Consider the following 26,943-nt stretch of genomic DNA (forward strand, 5'->3'; position numbering starts at 1 on the left):
TATTCCTGATTTTCAGAAACAGTTAAAAAAGCTTTCACCAGCAGTGTACTTTCCTGGATCACTCCAGGCATGGTAGTGTAGTGGGCAGGCACAGTAGTGTAGTGGTTAGCATAACACTCTACAGCGCCTGCGACCTGGGTTCAAATCAGGCCACTGTCTGTAAGGAGTTTGTGTGTTCTCCCCGTGTCTATGTGGGTGCTCCGTTTTTCTCCCACATTCCAAAGACGTATGGGTGAGGAAGTTGTGGGCATGCTATGTTGGCGCTGGAATCGTGGCGACACTTGTGGGCTGCCCCCAGGACACTGTGCAAAAAGATGTATTTCACTGTGTGTTTCGATGCACATGTGACTAATAAAGATATCTTAAATCTTAAATCATGGGATGGCCACAGAAGCAAAGCTGGAGGTCACTGGGACATAGCGGGTCACAAAAAGTAAATGTAGCTGTGGGAATAGTGTGGGGAGGGAGCTCAAGGAGTGAAGCAGATCAAACATTGACCAGCCCAATGCCTCAGTTCCAAGATCTACCACCAGTTCCAATGAAAGGCCATCAACTTGAAATAGTAAAACTATTTTTTCTCTCATCAGATACTGCCCAGCCTGCTCAATATCTCCTGCATTTTCTGTTTTTACTACAGTATCTTGATTTTGTACGAATGATTGGCAGGTGCAACATGTGGACTTTCTGGGATCAGCACTATGTCATGGTATTGAATCAACTGTAACGAAATGTAAACATTTTAATTATTATCACCATTACAGGGTGAGAGGAAATTCCTTATCTGTGGGATGTAGGAGAATGAAAGACATAATTAAAATTGATCAAATACATGGCAGTGGATTGTTTACTAAAATGATTAAAGGAAAAGGTGCAAGATAACTTGATCATCATGTAAAATTTTTGCTTTGTTTGGGTTGTGATAGATCACAAGGCAGAAAGGGGAGGTAAGGACAGAGTATTGTAATGTTGGCTGCTTATTTTGGGTCAACTGGTTCAAAAAAAATTGGACAGACAAAAACCATTAAAGTTTTGTGGCATTTTCTTCAGGCTCAGAGATTTTACATAGGATGATGAGAACCAAATTTGTTGCCGCTGTATCAATAGTAATTTGCATTAAGCACACAATGTTAACAGTTGCTGCTATGTAAAAATTAAACATTGAAGCAACTAATTACTGCCAACGACTGAGCTGCAAGCATCTCTATAGAATTGTGCTATTCAATTTACAATAAGCTTGAATTACCTACACTGTAGATGGCTACTGACAAACATTCCTTTCACAATCTGAAGCTTTACAATAGCTTAAGGATATACGTAGTCTGTAATATATTGTGTTCACGTACAATCAGCCTGTGCACCTCAAGATACATTTAAAAAAATGGGAAGGTAGCAGGAGGAGTCAATGCAAGGGGCATTCTAATGATACACTCAAAAAAAGGAGTAGATATTACATGCAAAAACCCAAACGCTATCATGGGAAAGATTTTTTTGTGCTGCTTCAGGAGTTTATTCACCAGTTTAGATTCAGAGTCATGCCAGAAGCATTATTCTATACTGTTATCTCAGGTGCCCCTTGTTCTGCTAGGCATTGATATTTTATGCTTTTAATTTGGACATTGAGCTTATTTTTAACCTGTAGAAAGAAAAGGTATAAATCCAGCATGCCTGTACAACTATCTGAATAGGGACCATGTGGAACTTATCCTGAAAGCATGGCTGTATTTCTCCAATACAGATTTAAAACGTAAACTTCAGGCAATCTATATTGGCAAATAAATAGGTTTTAGATGTTCAGGATCAGTCTGACTTGATATCATCTCTATAAATGAAATATTAGATTGACATAGGTCCTACATTCAACAACTGGCAACACAATTAGCTTGAATCACACACACTCTACCTGTTTTATCTGAATTGCAGAGAATGGTTTCTTTCTCTGCTCTCACTCCTGAACTGGGTCCATGCCTCATCCACGTTGTGATGGTAAATTGATCGGAGAGATTTTTTGACATCACTCCATCTGGAATCTTCGCAGCATGTTTGCCATCAAATTTAAAGATCAAGTCACTGTCATGGCCATTGTCCATCAGAAGACTAGAGGTCCAGTTTGATAAACCATAGGGTGCTGGGAGCAAGTCAATGCTCTCTGAAGAAGCACCTGGAGATTGAAGAGAAATAAAAGAGACTTAGCCATTTAGTGGCCAATTTGAAGTTAATGAGTTTACCTTCAAGGATCTAAGTACTATAAAGTTGACCTGAGATTCCAGAAAGCTGCATGATTTAATTTGTAGATTAATGGACATAAAATATTATATGAGATGTGATTATGAAATTGCAGCAGCAGATTAGTGCATGGAGCAATGTTTTGAGTTCATAAAATTATTACAGATTTGTCATGTTTTTGTATGCGCACAATTTATCTAGAATTCGGATGCGCTGAAGTCACATTCACAATTGAAACCATGCCAAATGTTGTCATCAACAGGATTATAATGCTCACACTACTGAGCACAATAGTGGAATAAATAGCTAGTGCACGTGAATTTTTAGATTGCCAGAGCCTTACATTACCAAGGTAACGTGAAGATGGTAAAGTATTTTTGCAATGAGAATCACAGAATCACAGAAATAATAACAAAAGATAAAGGCTAAATAGGTAATACTTAAAATTTCACCTTATTTGTAGCCCTGAAGTTGGTTTAAGATATGCATTTCTATCACAGGCATACAAACATTTCTAGAAAAGTAATAGTTTATTAACCCCTTCATCTCACAAATTACAGTGCTTTTACTGTCCTGATGAGGACCACTTTCCTGCATTACACAGGAACCGGATTTTCCTTGTCTCCCTGTTAACCCTTTTCCTTACATTATCTGAGATCACAAGCTTTGGTAGATATATTTAAATTAATGATATATATGCTTCAATGGCAACATTCCCATAAAGAGAGTTTTCATCAGGAATCAGTAGAGAGTGAGAGGACTTTCTTTCTTTGCTCATCTCCTCTATCCATTTGTTGAGGATAGTTTTAGCACCAAGATGCCACTCCATGTGTGACTGATCAGTTCAACAGCAGGGTATCAAACTGCAGCATTTTATGTGATACATTTAATACATTATATTTTGCAGGTGTAATTTCAAATTATGAAAAAAAAATTGTTGAAAGGCAAAGAATTTGAATTTACAGTATTTTTGTCTTCACACCTGCCATATATATAATCCTGTTTGCTCTTAATATTTGGCAAGTTACTACCAATGTATAATATTTGATGGCAGTCCTTTAAAATCACAGAATTCACATAGTTACACAAGTAGCACTATGCTGCTTATTTTTTAAGTGAATCCAGTGGTTATTTAAATCACAGTCTTATTTTTGGAACTGATTGAATAGATTTGCAACCAAACCTTTGTCCAATAGAAAGTGAAATAAATTCTTATGGTATGTTCAATGCATACAAGTAGTATGGAAGATGGCTGGTATGTTTATGTTTAATCAGGACCATGGATCATAATTAGCTGAACTGATATATTATGCACTGAGAAAGTTGTGGTTTATTCATGCATAAAGTTATAAACTTGCAATAGTCACACCAACATAATCTCAACAATCACCTCATGTTGTAAAAAAATAAAATCTAGTGCACAATGATTGTGTGGCTTCAGAACATTCATATTTCACATTTATCCAAATTATTAATCTGCACAGGACTCAAGAGTCATGCTGATTTGCTCATATCATTGAGTGGGCCTTGAAACCTTAACCTTTGATTGAATAACATTTGCGCCAACTGATACTTATGCATTTTCTTGTGATTATAGTCATTTACTCTTGCTATCATTGTATTGAAACAAGATTGCTTTTTCACTATTTGTTATATATATTTTTCTTTCAATGGAACACAGCCTGATTTTTCTCCATATGATGTTAACTACCACCCCCACCCCTCTCAGCACACCATTCACCCTTTGTCCCAAAGATCTGTAATCACACTTGGAAGTTTTATATGCATCAATATCGAATGTGTGGGTGGGTGGAAGGACCTCTAAAAGTATTGGCCTGGAAATTTGGGTAAGAATGCATGCATTTTGGATTGGGCCTCTATATCGACACCTTGTATTGCATAATGTTACAGCAAAGGATTTAAGAAAAGTCAACCTCTCAGTCAGTGTCAGGGTGCAACATTTCTTGATTTGGATCAGGGCAATAGGGATGCAATTGGCCATAGAGACAGGGCTGTGAATACCAATGATGGGATCGATTGTGGGGAGGGAGGTTCATCTCCAAAAAAAAAGAGGACTAGGAGTGAGCTGTAAATATAAATGTTAAAGATCTATCTATCTTCTGGGAGATTGATGCACCAGGCACAGTGGCCATGGACCTGGTCATCTCAGTCTCCACTTTGCTGCACAGAACAGGCATCAACTATTTAATGAAGGTGAGTTTCTGTACAAGTAGGCCACACTGTTTACAAGCAATGCATGGCTAAGTTAATTTTGCACAAATCAGGTTAAAATATACAACACATGCTGTCTGACATCATTTGTGAACATCTAGATGCCTCTGAGTGTAAATGGTTCATATGCTTGATGGGTCTGGTTCCAAATTACCAATTGAAAAGCAAAAACAGTACGGGTGCTGGAAATCTGACATAAAAATCAAAAACTAGTGGGGATACCCAGCAGGTCAGGCAGAATGACTGGAGGAAGAAACAGAATTAATGCCTGGAATGTGTTGCCTGATAGGGTGGTGGAGGCAAGTTCACTGGGGGCTTTTAAGAGAAGCTTGGATGGGCACATGAATGAGAGGAAAATGGAGGGGTCTGGATATGCTGTAGGTAGGAGGGATTAGCTATGTCGGCACGACATTGTGGGTCAAAGGGCCTATTCTGTGCTGTACTGTTCTATGTTGTTTCAGGTCAACGACCCTTCATCAGAACTGGTAAATGTCCTGATGAAAGATCACTGACCTGAAACATCAATTCTGTTTCTCTTTCCATTGATGCTACCTGATCTGCTGAACAGTATTTTCTATTTTCATTTCACCAATTTAGTAAGCTAATGAGAGCTTTGCAGGTATTACTGGGCTTATGATTAAATGCCTTTCTGCAATGCACAAATATGTTGTACAAGGAAAAGAATTTCTAGGCCCTTGGTTTTAGCTGCCTGTAAGTAAGGATAGGGAAGGAGACAGCTTTGGTGAAGCAGGTAAACTGGAAACCAAAAGGTACTTACTTCTTGGATCCATCAATTCCTAAGCTGCCAAGTGGCCAATGTTAAGTTTAAAATATTGATTAATTTTATGGTACACAACCTGTTGCACTATTATGTAATTCTGCTTCCTGCCAGTGAGCACCACCCCTTCATCTCTTCTGTTAAATCCAGACGTGGGAATGATGGTGTCAGGTTTTAGACTTATAGCATTGCATCCTATCTGACCCCAATCTACCCAGTTTTGGGGCTCCGGTATTTCAGTTGACCTAATCAACACTGTTCTGATGATACATCTTTGACCTGAAATGTTAACTCTGCTCCCCTCTCCACAGATGCTGGCTGGCCATTTGAGTGCTTCTGTCTATTTCTAGTTTTATTTTAAATTTCTGGCATCCGCACTTCTTTGCTTTTAAAATGTCAACTCTTTTCACAATCCTGGAATGCTTAAAAATGCGAGTGTCTGCAACACACATTGGCATTCCAATGTAGCACACAGCCAAGACATTTGTGTAAGTGTACCTGATACAATATGCTTATGCCGTCTGTTCTCTTTGTGTCAAAGAGTCTCAAACACATATCTAACACTGACATAGGAGGCATTTTCTACTGCAGAACGCCACTGCAATTTATACAAGGACATGCTGATTTATTCTCTTCTGTGACAATTCAAATTTATAGATGACATGATAATCCTAAATGATTGCATTCCATGTCATTGGATCCCTTCTCACATAGGATATTAATGGCAATAAATGACACCACTAAGATTGGTCACAATGGCAAAGCTGCCTGATTGCTTACTACTTGTGTGATAGAGCTTGTTAGCTGGAGGGATAAATGCTGCAGGGCAGTATTGATAAGATACCAGAAGATCGCCATTAGCCCAGGAAAAACTGTAGAGACGTTATCACTGTTCCTCCTGTGTTCTCAGCACTCTATTCCTTTCATTGTTTGTGGGTTCAGTGCTAAGTTCCCATGATAACAAAGCCCTCTTATTTTATATCATTGTTCTGTTGTTCGAATCTTGACATTGTAATGGCATGCAACACCAACATATATTATCGACACATTTTTAAACAGGAACATTGGTAATATGAAGCAAATATATTTGTTTTGCAAAAACAACAGAAAATGCTAGAGATACTCAACTGGTCAGGCAGCATCTGTGAAGAGAGAAACAGTTAATGCTTCAGGTCAACAATGTTTCATCAGAATTAGAAAAATGAGTAAACAAATGTCTTCAAGTTGCAATGAAGGGAGGTGTCAACAGAACAAAGGGAATGTCTGTGACAAGCTGGAGACGAAGATTGTCTGGATGAATCAATTGCTCTCAGTCCTATCTGGTTAACCACAGCATGGGCTAGTCTGCGGAGGTTCTCTAGCACCTTTTTCATTTCAGATTTCCAGCATCTGCAGTTGTTTTTTTGCTTTTCAATACCTGTTTTGAAAGTTAAATATTTGCTGTGGTTCAAGCTGGAAAAATGATGTAATTTATCATACCACCAAGGTTGATTTGTTAAATTAAATATTAACCGGTGCAGACCAACTGAAATTCCTGAACATAAATTGTAATAACCTCTGCTTTGCTGGGATTATCACCTATGCAATTACAGGGATTCTAAATTGTTTTTCTGTTCTGAAAAATTAATGTTTTTCTCCAGGCAGGTTTGAAAGTAAGCTACATCTCAAATATTTTATATGTTACAACCTTGGTTCCTATAATCCCTTTGAAAGAAGATAGGCAATCATTTCAAGTGGTTTCAATACAGGTACTGAAAGACAAAGGTCTGGGTGGAGTGTGGGGTGTACTCAGCAACCGTGTGGGGCTAGATTAATACCAGGCCCTTGACATGGTGTGGCTAGCAAGCTGCCTGCATGACATGTGCTCCCAGTGGATAGTTTGTTGACCTGTGACATGATTTAAGGTGAACTGGCCAAATATGAAATGCCTGCATCAGCAACCATACAGGGGAGGGAATGAAAGAAAGTTCTTCAGAGGAGCAAGTAAGATGACTGTAGAATCAACAGAGACAACAACATTAATTTTAAATGCCTTTGAGATTGAAAATCTGGAACTTAAGGTATTATTTTCTTTTCCAGAACTCTATGCAGACTTCTTTTTGTTATCTGTGGAAATGGTTGCCTTGCATCCTATCACCTGTGGCTGGTGGGTAGAAGCAAAAAGTTAGAGAGAATTGGTTGCCCAAGAAAAAACAACAACATGGTCCTAACTGTACAGCTTAACTCAGATTTGTAATTGTGTTCGAGCTTTCCATGCGTTTCAGCTGGGGGCTCCAGTCACTAGGATGGAAACCAGGTAAAGCTGAAGGAAGATACTACCTTGGATAAATTCATGCAATCTTGGGCAAGGGTCACCTTCATTTTAATGGTGAACACCCAATTTTCGAAATGAAAACTGGTCTCAACATTTTCAGCAGAGGGAATATTTTAGTTTGTTCAAAACAATCAACAATAACCAAGAGGTCTTTCTTCACAAGAGTTGAATTTTTCAAGCATTGTTACAAGAAGTTAACATTCAAGTTGAAGCTGTTCTACATTTAGCTGTTGAGCTGTTTCGAGGCACTGGAACCAAAACAGGATCTAAAATAATGTAAATCAACACAGAGGTTGGAAAGTGGAGATTTCTGAACAGGTCCATGCCATTTGGCTGATGAAGCATGCCTGAAAATCCTTTTGAAATCAGAGTTTAGAGCATTTGATTGGAAGTCTATCATTTCATTTTTTGGACAGACCAATCCCTCTGTACTATCTGTAAGGGACCAAAATAAATCATGATTGGAGCACTTCAATTCTGTGCTTTTCAGGTGAGAACAACAAAGGGACAATGATTCAGCCAGTTCCGAATAAATTTGCACACTGTTTCGGAGAGTGATTAAGGATTGTTGGTGAGATATGAAAGTTTTCATGATGGTCCAATATGAGACACACTTTCAAAGGTGGCATGTTGCAGCAAACAGTGGGAATTCGGGCTTGCATCTTTAACTAAGTTCGCCCTGGAAAAATACTAATGCTGGCTCTAGATGACAAAGTGAAAAAAAGCATTCAATTTTCAGCTCTGACACATTGAATGTGACTGAAATTTATGAAAGAAAGTGAATTGAAAATCTATATTTTCCCCTAAATCCTGCATCTGGCCTGCACAGTTAGAAAAAAAGATAAATATCACAGCAGAGGGAATGAAACATATTAAGAATCATATTAGAACTGTAAGAAAAATAAATCCCAAAGCTTCTTTCTACAATAGAGGAATGTGGCTGACATTAGTTGTGCAGTTCTCCCTTTGTTGACTGTACTTTTGAGTGTGAATGACCTGAGTTCAAGATAACCAGGGACTTTAAAGAAACATGAAAATGTGTGCTCATGAGCCTGGCATTTTTACAGCAGGAAACTGATATCACACAGTGGCACTGTATACCACAATATGGAGCTCAGCTGGTGTTCTGTTGGGCAGTATGTGACAAATTTAAGAATGGGGGAAGAAAAACATGAAAGCACTGGAGACATTCCTGGACAACACTGTAGTTAATTTGTCACATACCACACAATTTTTGTAAGGATTTCTCAGAGTATGTGTCACGATCACATCCCTTTCCAATGTGGCTGGTCTGAAGTTCTATGGCGGTCTGCACAGAAGATACTGGCTCACCACAGGTCTCCAGGTGGATGCTGGGAAGCAATACTTTACTGCCAGAGCCAGACTTATATTCGACACGCTTATTCCAACCTGTAAAAAACAAGATAACTTGAGCCTTTTCCATTTTAATAAATCAGCCAAAAGAATGCTGCCCTTGTTGAAGATTAATCCAAACAATTAAAAAAAAAACAATATAGTAAGATGAAATCATAGAATTATACAACAAGGAAACAGGCCATTCAGCCAAACTCATCCACACTGATTGGTGGGCACCCTTCTGTATTAATCCCATCACCTAACACTTGGTCTATAGCCCTTTATGTCAAAGCGAGTCAATAGCTCATCTGGACGCTTCTTAAATAATGTCAGTGACCCAGCTTCAACCACTCTCTCAGGCAGTGTATTTCAGGTACTCTCTGGGTGAAGGTGGTCCCCCTCATATCCCCTTTAAATTTCTTCCCCTTTACCTTAAACCTATGTCCTCCAGTTTTATCTACCTCTAATATGGGGAAAAGTTTCATTCAGTTTACCTTAATAATTTTATATACCTCACTTATGTCCCCTCTTAACCTCCTCAACTCCAGGGAGAACAGAACTAGCTTCTCCAAAGTCTCCTCATAACTGGACTGCTTCATCCTAGGGAGTATCCTGGTGAATCTTCCCTATACCCTCTCCAGCAGAATCACATCCTTCCTGTATCTTGGTGACCAGAACTGCATGCAGTGCTCCATCTGAGGTCTGACCAAGGCTTTATAAAGTTGGAGCATAACCTCCTTGCTTCTGTATTCAATGCCCTGACAAATGAAGGCCAGTATCCCATACGCCTTCCTAACCACATTATCTATCCACATTGCCACCTTCAAGGATCTATCAGAAGTCCCCTGTTCCTCGATATTCCCTAAGACCCTATCATTCATGGTGCATATCCTAGTCTCATTGGTATCTGGATTAAAATGAAATGTTGCAATATTATTAATGCCTTAAGTCAAACGATTATTATTTTTAAAACTGTAGTTGTAAAACTATCCTGAAAAATATGGCTCCAACTCACACAGTTCCACATAAAATTTAAGACAAATTCTATAAACTTCAATGAACAATGAAGATTAGTTCCAATTTCCCTTGAAAAAATATTATCTTGTTCATTTTAATGGACAAACATTTCCTTTGCAACAATGCATTAAAGGTATTCTGGGTAAGATTTCCTCTGGGACCATGCATATGAGAATTTCAAACTCCGTGTTCATATGTTTTAATATGGCTCTGTTCCTTTGATTGATCAATAACCTGTACATAAACTATTTATGTTCAAACTGGGTGGATGTAAACAAGCCCAATTTCCCACTGAGAAGAAATTCAAATGATTTTAACGAAATGTTTCTAAACAGTAATGTCAAATTCTTCTTCATGCATTTATCCTTTTATCACCTTAAAGCTTAAAAGCTATGTAAAATATAGTCACCTCTGTCTGCCATAATGAAGGGGACCTTTGGGGGATAAATTGATCAGATAATCAATTTTCCTCAAATGTTGGCATTATATATGATGTATGATATATGCACAGGAGATATGAAAATACAATACAACAATATAATACAACAATAAAGGAAAAATTATGTAGTTTAAAAGTCTCAGGAGGGACTTCCTCAGGGACTATTCTGTCCAGTGGTTCGTGTCCAGTCTTCTGTCCAGGGATATAATAATTTATGTGCATGTGATGGAGATTCCATATAACATTCAATCGCAATAGAGAGCAATACAATTAAAAACTGGAAACATTGATTTACAGTCCAGATTTTGCATGTCCCCTTATTATACTTTAAAATGTCAATAATTGATTACATTGGAAACAAATACTATAAGTAAATAATTCATTCTGGGATTCTAGTCATGCTGACTGCCTCCACAAGTGGGAGTATGATTGGACACACTCCAAATAATAATGAGTCAAAGGAAAATAAATCGTGTCAGACTGCTCTATAACATTATAATCATAAATTATAATTGGAATTAACAAGCATTCACCACCACCTCTCAGCCAGCATCATCACCATTCGTGTCATTTAGTGTCTGTTGGTCTCAACCCTATCACAGATATTTCCATTGTCTTTTCTATCCCACCCCTTCTCTACAACTTTAAATGTATGCTTTCTATATTTTGCTGGTTTTAATGAAAGGTCATTGCAGATCGATGTTAATTCTCTTTTTTCCTCCACGAACACTGCCTGACTGACTGTGTATTTTGCAGCATTTTCTGTTTTTATTTCAAGTGTCCAGCAACTGCAGTTTCTTGCATACTGATTATTATTTCTTAATAGTTGTGGGCAATTTCAATGAGGATTATGGTAATAAGTATTTCATTGCCCAAAATAATGTTGACCCAGTTGACATGCCTTTCAAAACATCATTAAGAGCTCTGGCAGAAATAGGTTTCTCTTTATTTTGAGGCACATTTCTGTCCATAAGTATTTTTCTGTCATTTGAATGCAGTGTGAATAATGGCAAAATACATTAAAAGCCTTACCTTGCCAGCCAGGCTTGCAAACTGGCTTAATTTCAATATGGACTAATACATCTTCTGATGCTTCCTTTTGACCACAATCATATGCTGTTACCATGAACTTGTATTGGTGCTCACTGTCATAGCTCAATTTCTCAGTGTTCCTAATATTACCTGGTAAAAAGAATGGAATTATTGTTTGTACAATAGAATAAATGCTTCCACATAAAATATTAACAGTTCGTCATAATTTTTCAAATACAATCATTACTTACACTACAAATTAAAAATTCTAAACATATCATTTTACTTCAGGAAAGAAATAGATGCCAAAATTAGTGAACCAATAATTCCCTTGTTGTGCTTGCTGCATTGTATTTACAAAATACTGGCTGAGCAATTCATCATAAATTTGCAAATAAACTGCATACCAGATGTGTTAAATTAATTTGTGAGGGACCTAGTCTCACTTTTCATGATTCTAGAATTTAATTGGAAGTGTTATGTTCCCTCACACTTGATTGGTACTTACCCCACCCTTAACATTCAATCATTCCACCATTGGTGCAGAGTGGCTGCAGTGTGCATCATCTACAAATGCACTGCAGCTACTTGCTTAGGCTATTCTGACAGGACTTCCCAAGCCCCTGTACTCTAGCACCAAGATGGATGACAACAGCAGGTACATGGACACACCACCATCTGCGGGTTCCGCCCAAGAGCACAAAGGAGACTTACAACGATGTTGCCGGGACTTGAGGGACTGAGTTATGGAGGGAGGTTGAGCAGGTTTGGACTTTATTCATCGGAGCAAAGTGAATGAGGGGTGATCTTATAGAAATGTATACAATCATGAAGGGCATAGATAGCGTGGGTGCACTCAGTCTTTTTTCCCCGGGTTGTGGAATCAAGAACTAGATGGCACAGGTTTAAGGTGAGAGAAGAGAGATTTAATAGGAACACGAGGGGCAACTTTTTCATCCAGAGGGTCGTCAGTGTATGAAATGAGCTGCCAGAGGAAGAGGTTGAGGCGGGTGCATTAACAACAGTTAAAAGGCACTTGGACAGGTACATGGATAGGAAAGGTTTAGAGGGATACAGGCCAAATGAGGGAAAATGGGACGAGCTCAGATGGGAATCTTGGTTGGCGTGGATCAATTGGGCCAAGGACCTTTTTCTAATGCTGTATGTTCACACCCCACTACAATGTCCCATAACCCCACCAAGATTTGTTTTTAAACAGCCACTTTTCCAAGATGTGATGCTTTTCCCTAAGTCTGGAAGATGTTTGCTCCATGAGAGTCCTCCCTCCACCATGGCCATTTGTTCACCCACCCATCACTGCTTTTTTTTTTAAAGTCCCTTTCCACCTGATGTCTTGACTTCCCCATTTTTTGGAAATCAAGCCCTGTACAAAATGTTCAAACACTGACAACATTTTAAGAACAACAGTGGTCCTAGCAGCAAACCTCCAGAGTTCGTTTTCTCTTCCTTCCAAGAAAGAACCTTTCACTAATAATCTCTGTCGCTTTGCCAACTTTCTATCAATGCTCCTACAGCCTCATTTATTCCATGACCTTCAATTCTGATCTCAAGTTTATTCTGAGGTATCATATCAGGTACCTTTTGGAATTTCATACATCCTAGATCAACCAATTTCCCTCATTACCCTCTGTATTACTTCATCAAAAAACACTACTATTAGTTTGACATGATTTGCAAATCCATGCTGTCTTTCTCTAATCAACCACAACATATCTAGGTGACTGCTAGTTCTACCCCTGTTTATTATTTCTGGACCTTTTCCCATTTGCTGTGGGATGCTGAGATGGGACAGAAGACATAGTTTGAAAGTTTTATGAAATAAGAGACATATTGTTTAAATTATTAAAAAAAAGAGGTGCAAAATTAAACCAATTCATTCTGTTGGAACTCACCGTTCCTGTCAATTGCAAAGGGTACATCAGGCGTAACAATTTCATAATTACAAATCTGGCTGTATTGAGGAGAGCAATCCTCATCCACTGCTTCCACCTGCAGTATGTTGTCATACAGCTTCCCTTCTGTGATCACACCTTTATACACCGTCTCTTTGAACCACTGGTGCGTATTCATTGACATCATTCACCTGAATGTTTACCACTGCCCTGGAAAAAGATGGCAATCTTTAGTGCTCTGTAAATAGACAATATATCGACTAACAAAAATATTATTATGATGCGTCTATTATCTATATAGTTAAAATAAACCTACAGGAATATTTGACAAAAGTCTTTAGTAAGACAATTGAGACAATGCAAAATGTTTACTAAGCATTTGTTTCTAGACAATTACAAGAAAATGACATCTGAAGGGATAGGATAATTCAACAAACAGGAAATACTATTTGTGGCAATAAGTATTGAGGCAAAGGTCTGCTCTGGTGAGATTATTAAACATTTTGGAGCAAAGCTCTTAGAAGAAGCAGGGTTAGGATATGTTCCCTCTTCAGATCAAATATTTCTCTTTGCAACTGTTTACGTTAAGTATTCCAATTTGCTTTGCACCTCCACTAACCACCATCAATGAAATCAGCAGACTCTAAGCAGAATGGAGAAATCTGGCAAATGAAGATTGAATGAACATTTCAAGCTTTATTCCAGATCATGAAAGAATTTTATGGTAGCTATCAATTCATGATGCCACAAGCTCACAGAATTATCCACATCTGTTTGTTGAACAATTGTAAGTAATTATTGATCTTGTAGCGGTTGCTACCACGGAATAAAACAAGACTCTACTCAGAGGATTGCCAAACAGAACTGGTTTATTTTCCCGCCTTGCGCGGGCCCTTTAAGGGAGAATGTTCCCGCCCAAAACAACCGGCAATGACGTAAGTCCTACGTCATCAGGACTTCCCCGCGCGCGGGTTCTCCCCGTCGCTCGGAAAGACGAGGCCCGCCGCCACCTTGGGCCTCGTCGCTCCGACGCCGCGCGACCCGACTGCCGAGCCGGTTCGCCCAACTAGACGGTGAGTCGCCACAATCTTAACATTGTTTTATGTTATGTGGTGTGCTTGTTAGAAGTAGCTGCTGGACTTGGCTTGACACAGTTAAGGAATGGATGAAACCGAAAGTGTTGAAACCACTAAGCAGGCTACTCATCACCTGTGGAGAGAATGGGTAACTAAGCCTCAGCTGAGATATTACCTTTGCAGTGATAAATCTGCCTCATCTATGCACATCATATTAGCTCTCTCATACTAGTGGGTTCAATGATTCCTCCAGAGCCAATATATTGCTATGTACATTAAAGAGAGGCAAAATAGGTCTTATTTTTGTTTACAATGAGCATTAATTATCCATTTAATATTTTATGGATGCAAATTGTTTTCTATCAATAGACTTAAAGCTCCTGACTGCAAGTGAATCTATATTCTTGTCTGAAATTTTAATTACTGTAAACTATTCAATGTCTTTCTAAACTAAATGTTGACACATATCACTTTATATCGATGTCCTTGAACAGTGCTGATCATTATTCTATAACCAATGGGTGTAAAATGAGCTGTTAATTTAACATTGCCCATTTGGCACAGCCACTGAACTTGAATTTCACTTAAGGTTTACAGAATATCATTTGAGATCAAAAATATTTGGCATTGATATTTCACGGATTAAGAAAAAGGACATATGTCCACTGCAAGATTGTAAAGTTCAACTGAAAATTGGCTACATTTCCAGTCAATTTCCTAACAGTATATTCCATGTCTCAATGTGTACTCTCAGAAGTAACAACCGAGCCTAACTATATCAGGGGCAAGTTACTCACTTGTGTGATTTTTTCCAATAAGTTCCACTAGGCCTGTCTCCACAGTCGTATGCCTGAATGATGAATGTGTATTCTTTCTGAAGCTCACAGTCGATTGGACTTTTTGCCTGCAGCAAACCTTCCCCAGATGTCTTGTTTAACACCACAGCTTCGAAGGGCACATCCTGACTGTGGATCTTGAAAGCACAGATCTCACCTGGAACAAAAATTATACATCAGTGTGTAAACTGTGCAGTATAAGCACAAAAAATGAGTGCTTTTTGCCAGAAATGAAAATTAGCACCTCAAGACTGATTTACAGCAATGCCACTTGGCCATATTAGTCATTTGTTTTCAAACAGGTAAAAATTAATTGAGAGTTTACCCATGTTTGTTAATGAAATGTTAATGACTGCAAATGATCATTTCATAAGAACACGGCATTTTGCCAATGGTTTGCACTTGAACTGGAGGGGGACCAATATTCTAGCAGGGAAATTTGCTTTTGTCACCAGGGAGGGTTTAAACCAGACTGGCAGGGGGGTGGGAATCAAGAAAGTGAAGTCAGTGAGAAGACAGGGGATACATGCAGCAACCAAAGAGTGCAAGCCTAGCAATCAAGATAGCCATGTTTACAGTAAAAGGGCAGATAGGACAACTGCCTTAAATTGCATGTATTTCAATGCACGTAGCTTAACAGGTAAGGCAGACAAACTGAGGGTGTGGATTGCCTCTGGGGACTGGGATATTGTGGCCATAACAGAAACATGCCTGAGAGTAGGGTAGGACTGGCAGCTCAATGTTCCGGGATACCGATGCTTCAGGCGTGACAGAGGAACAGGTAAGAATTGATGAGGTGTTGCCTTTTTGGTAAGAGAGGATGTAACAGCAGTGCTTTGAGAGGATATTCTTGAGGGATCATCTAGTGAGGCCAATTGGGTAGAACTTAGAAATAAGAAGCGGATGGTCACCTTGGTAGGGCTATATTATGGACCCAACAATAGTCAGTGGGAACTTCAGGAGCAGATGTGTTGAGAACTTTCACAGAGTTGTGAGAATAGTACAATAGTGCTGGTGGGAGATTGCACTTTTCCCGGTATTGACCCAGCCACCCAGAGTGCAAAGGGCCTGGATGCATTGGAATTTGTGTGGTGCCTCCAAGATAGTTTCCGCACACAATATATTGAGGAACCTACTCGGGAAGGAGCAATACTGGACCTCCTCTTAGGAAATAAGGTGGGCCAAGTAACTGAAGTGGCAGCTGGGGAGTGCTTTGTGTCCAGTGACCACAATTCTATTAGTTTTGAAATAGTTATGGATAAAAAAGAACAGGTCCTGAACTGGAGCATAGCCAACTTTGAGGGCATTAGGCAGGATCTAGCTGGGGTTGGCTGGGTGACTCTATTTGAAGGCAAAGGAACAGTTGGCAAGTGAGAGGCTTTTAAAAGGGTCATATCAAGAGTCCAGGGGCAGCATGTTCCTGTGAGGGTGAAGGGTAGACATACCAAATTCAGGGAACCTTGGCTGAAGAGAGATATCGAAGCTCTGGTCAGGAAAAAGAAGGAAGCGTACATTGCGTTTAGGCAGCTGGGTACCAATGAATTCGTCGAGGAATACAAGTTTAAGACCAGACTTAAGAGGGAAATCAGGAGGTCAAAAAGACTGTATGAGGTGAATTTGGCAAGCAGGGTTAAGAATCATCCCAAGAGGTTCTTCAGTTATATTAACAGTAGAAGGGTGACTAGGGAGAGACTAGGTCCTCTTAAAGACATCAGGGCCATCAATGTGTGGTGCAGGAGGAGATGGCCAAGATTTTTAATGTTTATTTCGCCTCAGTGTTTACGAAGGAGAATATCATGGATGGCAGAAAAATGAGGGTAATAAGTAATGAGGTTTTGGATCATATGCATATTGCAAGGAAGGAGATATTTGTAGCCTTGAAGCAAGCTCATTAAGGTGGACAAATCCTCAGGGCCAGACCAAGTGCACTCCCAGACCTTATGGTAGGCCAGGAAAGAAATAGCAGAGGCCCTTGTATTGGTATTGGTATTGGTTTATTATTGTCACTCGTACTAAGGTACGGTGAAAAGCTTGTCTTACAAACCGATCGTACAGGTCAATTCATTACACAGTGCAGTTACACTGAGTTAGTACAGAATGCGTTGATATAGTACAGGTAAAAACAATAACAGTACAGAGTAAAGTGTCACAGCTACAGAGAAAGTGCAGTGCAATAAGGTGCAAGGTCACAATAGGTAGATCGTGAGGTCAGAGTCCATCTCATTGTATAAGGGAACCATTCAATAGTCTTATCATAGGGTGGTAGAAGCTGTCCTTAAGTCTGGTGGTAAGTGCCCTCAGGCTCCTGTATCTTCTACCCAATGGAAGAGGAGGCAAGAGAGAATGTCCCAGGTGGGTGGGGTCTTTGATTATGCTGGCTGCTTCACCAAGACAATGAAAGGTAAAGACGGAGTCCAAGGAGGGGAGGCTGTGATGCACTGGGCTGTGTCCACAACTCTCTGCAGCTTCTTGCGGTCCTGGGCAGAGCAGTTGCTGTACCAAGCCGAGATACATACAGATAGGATGCTTTCTATGGTGCATCGGTAAAAGTTGGTGAGAGTCAAAGGGGACAAACCAAATTTCTTTAGCCTCCTGAGGAAGCAGAGGTGCTGGTGAGCTTTCTTGGCCGTGGCATCTACGTGATTTGACCAGGACAGGCTGTTGGCGATGTCCATTCCCAGGAACTTGAAGCTCTCAACCCTCTCGACCTCAGCACCATTGATGTAGACAGGTGCATGTACACCGCCCCCTTTCCTGAAGTCAATGACCAGCTCTTTTGTTTTGTTGACATTGAGGGAAAGGTTGTTGTCATGACACCATTCCACTAAGCTCTCTATCTCCTTCCTGTACTCCAACTCATCACTGTTTGAGATACGGCCTACAACGGTGGTATCATCTGCAAACTTGTAGATGGAGTTAGAGCAGAATCTGGCCACACAGTCATGAGGGTATAGGGAATAGAGCAGAGGGCTGAGGATGCAGCCTTGTGGGGCACCAGTGTTGAGAATAATCGTGCTGGAGGTATTGCTGCCTATCCTCACTGATTGCGGTCTGTTTGTTAGAAAGTCAAGGATCCAGTTACAGAGGGAGGTGTTGAGCCCTAGGTCTCAAGAGTTTGGTGACAAGCTTGCTTGGAATTATTGTATTGTAGAGATATTTGCTTTGTCATTAGCCACTGGCAAAGTCCCAGGAGACTGAAAGGTGGCTAACGTTGTTCCATTGTTCAAGAAGGGTAGCAAGGAATGGCCAGTGAGCCTGACTTCCATTGTAGGGAGGTTACTGGAAGGAATTCTGAGGGACAAGATCTACCATCACTTGGATAGTCAAGGCCTGAACAGGAATAGTCAGCATAGTTTTGTGCGTGGGAGGTCATGTCTGATGAATTTTTTGGAGTTTTTCTGAAGAGGTAACTAAAGAGATAGATGAAGGTAGGGCAGTGGATGTTGTTTATATGGACTTTAGTAAGGCCGTTGACAAGGTCCTGTATGGCAGACTGATCTGGAAGGTTAGGTCACAGGGGATTCAGGGGGAGCAAGTAAGGTGGATTCAGAATTGGCTCAATGATAGGAAGCAGAGGGTGACGGTCGAAGGTCGATTCTCCGATTGGAGGTCTGTGACTAGTGGGGTGCCCCAGGGGCCAGTGATGGGACCTCTGTTATTCATTAAGAACATAAGAAATAGGGGCAGGGGTAGGCCAACTGGCCTGTCAAGCCTGCTCCGCCATTCATTATGATCATGGCTGATCTGGTCATTGACTCAGCTCCACCTACCTGCCTTTTCCCCATAACCCTTAATTCCCCTACTATACAGAAATCTAACTGTGTCTTAAATATATTTAATGAGGTAGCCTCCTCTGCTTCCATAGATTCCCACAAATTCACTACGCTCTGGGAAAAGCAGTTCCTCCATATCTCCTTCCTAAATCTACTCCCCCGAATCTTGAGGCCATGTCCCCTAGTTCTAGTCTCACCTACCAGTGGAAATAACCTTCCTGCCTCTTGTCGTATCTATCCCTTTCATAATTTTATATGTTTCTATAAGATCCCCTCTCATTCTTCTGAATTCCAGCAAGTATGGTCCCAGGTGACTCAATTTCTCCTCATAGGCTAAACCCCTCATCCCCAGAATCAACCAAGTGAACCTCCTCTGCACCGCCTCCAAAGCCAGTAAATCTTTTCCTCAAGTAAGGAGACCAGAACTGCACACAGTACTCCAGGTGCGGCCTCACCAGTACCCTGTACAGTTGCAGCATAACCTCCCTGGTCTTAAATTCAATCCCTCTAGCAAAGAAGGCCAACAATCCATTTGCCTTCTTGATAACCCGTTGCACCTGCAAACCAACCTTTTGCGATTCATGCACAAGTCCCTCTGCACAACAGCATGCGGCAATCTTTCACCATTTAAAGAATATGATCTTCTATTTTGCCTTCCCAAGTGGATGACCTCGCATTTACCAACATTGTACTCCATCTGCCAGACCCTTGCCCACTCACTTAACCTATCTATATCTCTCTGCAGATTCTGCATCCTGTGCACAATTTGCTTTTCTACTCAATTTAGTGTCATCAGTAAACTTAGATATGCTACACTCGGTCTCCTCTTCCAAATCATTAATTATTTATGTAAATGATTTGGATATGAATGTACATGGCACGATTAGCACGTTTGCTGATGATACTAAATTAGGGGGTCTTATTGATAATGAAGCAGGGTATAGTGAATTGCAAAGAGATCTTGATCAGTTAGGGAGATGGGCTGAGGAATGTCAAATGGATTTCAACTTAGATAAGTGTGAGTTGATGCATTTTGGACAGTCAAACCAGGGTAGGACTTGTACAGTGAATGGCAGGGCACTGAAGACTCTTGTGAAACAGAGGGACCTGGGAGTAGAAGTGCATAGTTCACTAAAAGCAGCTGCGCAAATAGACAGGGTGGGGAAGGCGGCTTTTAGCATGTTGGCCTTCATCAGTCAGGGCATCAAGTTTAGAAGTAGGGACATTATGTTGCAGTTATATAAATTGTTGGTGAGGCCGCATTTGGGAGTATTCTGTACAGTTTTGGTCACCCTGTTATAGGAAGGACATTGTCAAGCTGGAGAGGGTACAGAAGACATTTACGAGGATGCTGCCTGGACTAGAGGGCCTAAGTTATAGGGAGAGGTTGGCCATGCTGGATCTTTATTCCTTGGAGTGAAGAAGAATGAGGGGTGACCTCATAGAAGTTTATAAAATCATGAGGGGTATGGATAACGTGGATGGACGTAGTCTTTTCCCCAGGGTTGGGGAGTCCATTACTAGAGGGTACAGATACAAGATAAGAGGGGAGAGATTTAAAAGAGACCACAGAGGTAACTCCTTTACATGGAGGGTAGTGAGTACCTGGAATGAGCTGTCAGAAGAAGTGGTTGAGGCAGCTACAATTGCAACATTTAAGAGGCATTTGGATAGGCACATGGAGGGGAGAGGCTTGGAGGGTTATGGGCCGAACACTGGCAACTGGGACTAGCAGGGAGGATGTTGTGGTCAGCATGGAGCAGTTGGGCCGAAGGGCCTGTTTCTGTGCTGCATTACTCTGTGACTCTATTTTTATAAAATTCTGATTTTGACAAAACAATCCCCAAATTCCCCCCATCCCCAACCCTCCAATATACATCCAATTGCTTTGTAAATACGTTAATTTTAATTAAACAAGGTTCAGGTACAAAAGTAAATGGTAGTGAATGTACTAAAGTTTGGAATTCTGCTGTAAATGTATCAGACCAAAAATCCTAACAAGCTGCAAACTATATGTCAGATTACTATGACTCAATGACTTTCATTTCAGTACCATTGTAAATACATCTTAGTACACCGAACTTCTCCTGTGTTCAGTCATTCTGAGTGGTAGTTTGACCTTATCAGCATTGTTTGTTAAAACTGCTCACACAGGATATGCTTGAGATACCACAGATGTGTTTGCTTTTCACCAAAAATGTGATTGGATCTTTATCCCATTTATCTCAATGCGCCTTTTGGAGATGCTTGTTATTGTCTGGGCTGGACTCCTTTTGTTCTCTCAGCCTGAAGAGAATATTAGGATTAGTCAAGCTGACTGCAATGACAGCTCCGTTTTTCATACAACTTTACAGCTGAGGTTTGCTGTTTTCATGTCCATCACATACCATTGTCACAGAAATCTCAGAAATGAAGAAGTCATGCAATTCAAGAAAACACCTGCATATTTTGCTTTTTGTCTAAACAACAAATGGGGGAAAAGTTAAAATAGCATCGCTACACTATTATAAGTATTGAAGGCCAAAGATTATGTTTATTACTGTTTTTATTTACCACCAGAAATGAATGCAAAGCTTACATCTGGATTAGCCATGTGTCACATATGGCAGGTGATTAATGCATCAATATGTGGCATCGACCCAAATAACCAAACACCTGCAAAATATTTAGCGTTAGAAAGAGTAGTCTGCACCACTAACAACCTGTATATACCAACAGTTCAAATAATCCTTCCTAGCTATGGAATCACCTTATTTTGTTTCCTTTCCCGTTCTGATGAAGGATCTTTAGCCTGAAACATTAACTCTGTTTCTCTTTCCACAGATGCTGCCTGATCTGCTGAGTGGTTCTAGCATTTTGTGTTTTTATTTCTGATTTCCAGCATCTGTAGTATTTTGATTTTCATGGAATCAAGTTTGTTTTAATTGAGTTCTGAACAGTGTCGCAGCACATTCTGGCACTGTATTTTGAATCTTCACAAGGAAGGATGGCTTTAAACTTATTTTTTTTTTAAATATGATCCTGATGAAGGGTCTCGGCCCGAAACGTCGACTATTCATTTCCCTTCACAGATGCTGCCTGACCTGCTGAGTTCCTCAAGCATTTTGTGTGTGTTACTTTTTAAAATATTCATTCATTTTTCTGGATGTGAGCAAGGCTAGAGTTTACTACCCATTCCAAATTCCCCTTAAGAAGGTGGTGGTAAGCCGCTGCAGTCCTTCTAATGAAGGTACTCCACAATAGTGTTGGGGAGGGAGTTCCAGGATGGTGTACAACATGGAGGGAAACCTGCAGATGGTGGTGGTGTTCCCATGTGTCTGCTACCTTTGCTCTTCATGGTTTACAGGTTGTGTGCTTGGAAGCTGTTGTTGGTCTAGACCAGATGAGTAACTGCAGAAATAATTGAAAGTGATTGAGTCATAGTAATCTGAAACATAGTTTGCAGCTTATTCATATTTTTGATTCTGACCTCCAGTTCCTCATACCGTACACCTTCAGTAGACTCTTTGTGTCAACTTAAAAATCCGTTGAGATCACAGAGACCACCAATCAAAGCATTCAATTCAGACATGGCAAAATTACCTTGCAAAGTCGTCATAACATAATGAAGGGTGTCATGGGTGTGAAGATAAGACTTTTCCTCGACACAGATAATGCAGTGGCTATTCCTACCAATACTGTCTTGGGCAGTATACTTAGATGCATCTACCATGGTAGATTGGTGAGGACAAGGTCAAGCAGGGGCTGGTGGGGGGGGGGGTGAATATTTGTCTCTAAATTAGGAAAGCTGTCCTACAATCCAGTCAAGCAACAGCCTGACATAGTTACTATTATTGAATGACAACAACCTTGCCCTCAATGTCAACAAAACAAAAGAGCTGGTCATTGGCTTCAGGAAAGGGGGTGGTGTACATGCACCTGTCTACATCAATGGTGCTGAGGTCGAGAGGGTTGAGAGCTTCAAGATCCTGGGCGTGAACATCACCAACAGTCTGTCCTGGTCAAATCACGTAGAACCCACAGCTAAGAAAGCTCACCAGCGCCTCTACTTCCTCAGGAGGCTAAAGAAATTTGGTTTGTCCCCTTTGACTCTCACCAACTTTTACCGATGCACTATTTGGATGTATCATGGCTTGGTACGGCAACTGCTCTGCCCAGGACTACAAGAAACAGCAGAGAGTTGTGGACACAGCCCAGCGCATTACGGACACCAGCCTCCCCTCCCTGGACTCTGTCTTTACCTCTTGCTGTCTTGGTGAAGCAGCCAGCATGATCAAAGACTCCGCCCACCCAGAACATTCTCTCTTCTATCGGGTAGAAGATACAGGAGCCTGAAGGCACGTACCACCAGACTTAAGGACAGCTTCTTCCCCACTGTGATAAGACTATTGAATGGTTCCCTTGTACAATGAGATGGACTATGACCTCACGATCTACCTTATTGTGACCTTGCACTTTATTGCACTGCACTTTCTCTGTAGCTGTGACACTTTACTCTGTACTGTTATTGTTTTTACCTGTACTATATCAATGCACTCTGCACTAACTCAATGTAACTGCACTGTGTAATGAATTAACCTGTACGATCGGTTTGTAAGACAAGCTTTTCACTGTACCTCAGTACAAGTGACAATAATAAACCAATACCAATACCAATAATAGATAAAGTACCAGACAACTCTATCACAAGCAACAAACAATCTGCTAGAGGAACTCAGCAGGTTGAGCAGCATCTGTGGGAAGAAAGGAACTGTCAACATTTTGGGCTGAAACTCTGCATTAGGAAAGTCCATCTCAAGGTCTTGTCCCACCAATAGGACAGACTCATGAGATATGGTGGTCATACAGGCAGAGTAGAGAAGCACTGGGAGTCCTCTTTATTAAGTTGGGACCCCATTAAGTCTCATAACATTGGATTAAACACTGGCAAAGAAACCTCCTCCTCGCTACCACCTACCATCCTCCTGTAGCTGATGAATCAGTGCTCCTCCATGCTAATATATCCCAACATGTTATCAAACACAATTTGACACCAATCCACATTAAAGGAGATGACCAAAAAAAAACAGTTAAAGAAATAGCCATTAAGGAGGAGAGCAATGAATATAGAGGGATTTCAGGAGGTAATTCCAGCACCATATCTTTGGCAACTGAAGGCATGATCATCATTGGAAATACAATTACACTTAAGAGCGGTCAAGGTGCCAGAAGGAGAGTAGAGCAGATGCCTAAGATAGTTGTAAGGAAAGAGAAAATTACATGGGAGAAAATGTGGGGAGCTTTGGAGAAATTTTAAAATCAAGCCTTACTGGGAACTAAAGTTGGTCAGCAAGCAGCAGTAGTTATGGGTGAACTGAATGAGGAATTGGAAGGAATGCTTCCCTTCACTCCATAAAATAAAGAATGAATCAGAATTTTCAATGTGTCCTGACACTTATTGTCTATTGGTGACTTACAAAGAAAGATCACTGAACCTTTCGCAGATCTTTTGAAACCAGCCTGTGAGTAAAAAGCTAGTTCCAAGCTCAGCAGACCTACACTACAGGTTAGCCCTCTCCCCATAAATCCCTGTTAAATGGTGGCGCAAAATCATCTCCACCCAGTAACGTGCTGAAAGAAACATTGACAGTGAGTCAATGCCTGCAGCTGAGTTGCCTGTCAAACCTGCCAGCATGTTTCTGACATACAAAACTGTTAAAAATATTCAAACTATTAAAACATTAAAAAATAAAAAATATTATGAATGCAAAACACTTGAATAGATTCTGAAACACTGAAAACATTTAAATAAAGTAAAACATATATAGAAACCAAAACTTAACTTGTGCAGCCATTCTTCTGCTTTCAAATGAATGGAGATGTTGTTCCCCACTAGGTCTAACCTGACACAAGTTCTTCAAGTGGTTTCCCCATTTAAGTTGGCAGAGGATTACCATAACGGAATGCCTCACCACCCGCTTTTGCATATAACTGCTGGTATTTCCTTGCAAAATTTGCAACAAACTTCAAGCCAAAATAGGTTGTTTACTAAGAGAAGATGATAGTTCATTTTCAACGTTTTCAGTGGGCAAAACAAAAGATTATATTTTATGCAGGAAATCTCATTATTTAAGAAAAAGTACCTTCAAGTTTCCACAAACATTAGGAATGAAAGTTATGTCAGAGCAAAGGATAGGTGGGTGAACTGATCTGATTTTCCCAATGATTGTGGTTTTTAAATGGCATTGTTCAATTGCTGAGAGCATAGAAATATCTAAAAAGCAACATGCAATGCAAGCTCCGATTGGATAAACTTTGGACAACATTTCATCAAAAAGAATGAATAAGCTGGATAGGTATCATAATAAAGAGCTTCCCAATTCCTGGCCTTTCTATGTTCTCATACATACTTTAAATTGTCTCATATTTTAAGATTACAGCAATTTTATACAAAACATACTCAACAGAGGATCATATTCAGCATACTATAGCGTACTGCCAATTTTTCTGAACTGCTGCAATCATGTTAGTATGGGTTACCACTGCACTGGTACCAGTGACAATATCTAACAATACTGCTCTTTCATAATAGTGCCAACCAGCAGATGGGATAATTTAACTGAAAAATAATGCTAACCCTGTTACAACCTATAACAGTCTTGATTATATCATATGTTCTTTGCACACTTGCATCCACTTAATGCTTAAGTGGCAAAAAGGCATACTACACTGTCGTAACCAGTGCAAATGTTTTAGTGTAATATCATACACCTGTATAGGATACAGGAATAATAGAGAAAAAGTTGAAGGCAGATTTAAAACCTTGGCTGCTTGAACAATTGTTGCTTTAATAGCAATGGGTCCTTTTTCTTAGACTAACTTGGAGTTATATTTTTGTCTAACACCAATACAACCATACCTTTGCTTCTGAGTACCTCTGGGAGATAAACATTTTCATTTGAATTCTCTGCTTGCACTCTGTGCCTTAGCAACCTGGTATCTGAGGAACATTAGACGACAGGAACGTCTGTCAACCCCTGAGGGCTTAGACTATTTTGTTATTTGCTTTATTTACTTTAGTTTACTGGAGTCGGTGTCATGCATCTGCACTTAATTTCTTTTTAAAGACAGTCACTTTGAAACACATTACACCAGCTGACTGCAAAGGGATCAGACAGTTGGAAGTCTCATTAACTTATAATAATCAAAGCAGTCTCAAACTAAATGAAATGTATCGTCAGTGCAGTCTGATAAAATCCCAAGACTGTCAATTAGAAGCCAACATCTGTGACTATTTGTGTGAAGCTGATAAATGAAATATACATATACATATATGCATATGTGTAAAAAAGTAATGAAACATAATGCTGTTGAAATCATATTTCCATTAGTTATTGTGTAAAGAAAATTGAATTTATATAGGACCTCATCACATTGCTCACAGTAAGGTGCCAAGGAGCTTTACATAAAATGAATTTATCAAGTAGAGTAAAATGTCTTTATGTAGACAAATGTAGCAGCTAGTGTGCAAACAGCATGGTTTCACTGTCAATGAATATAAAACTGTTTTATTGGTGTAGCTGGTGAGAAGAGCGCTAGGCAGGATACCAGATATTCAAGTTTTGCAAAATGCTAGCTATCTGTCACGTCCACCCAAACCCCTGGAAAAGATGGAATTAACCTTGGGCCCATCATGTTTAGAAAGATCCTTCAGTTATCCTTTATTTCAGTTACTTAAATTAAAGGATTTTGTGCTTTTAATCAAGCTTTGTAAAACACAACACAAAAGAGAACCAGCATTTATATGTGGAGAAAAAGAGTGAATGTAAAAAAAAATTGAATCATTTACATTTATGATCAACTGCTATTAAAAAGCATACACAAAAAGGAATATACAAACACAGATAAATATTATTTTCTTTAATAATGAATTACAAATCCCAGTCAATGTTTTAAAACAAATGTTTAAATGTTT

At 39.9% G+C, this 26,943-nt stretch overlaps 1 protein-coding gene across 1 annotated transcript in view; it reads right to left on the minus strand.

Annotated features, from left to right (window-relative positions):
* The window catches only part of LOC127571531 (calsyntenin-2-like), a 422,857-nt gene that overhangs the window by 75,033 nt on the left and 320,881 nt on the right, over nucleotides 1–26,943 (minus strand). The window contains 6 exon segments of the mRNA XM_052017987.1: nucleotides 1,901–2,158; nucleotides 8,772–8,957; nucleotides 11,392–11,541; nucleotides 13,305–13,464; nucleotides 13,466–13,514; nucleotides 15,178–15,373. Of these exon segments, the coding sequence (XP_051873947.1) occupies nucleotides 1,901–2,158; nucleotides 8,772–8,957; nucleotides 11,392–11,541; nucleotides 13,305–13,464; nucleotides 13,466–13,514; nucleotides 15,178–15,373 (999 nt within the window).

Source organism: Pristis pectinata, chromosome 6, assembly GCF_009764475.1.
Source record: "Pristis pectinata isolate sPriPec2 chromosome 6, sPriPec2.1.pri, whole genome shotgun sequence".
NCBI classification, from domain to species: Eukaryota; Metazoa; Chordata; class Chondrichthyes; order Rhinopristiformes; family Pristidae; genus Pristis; species Pristis pectinata.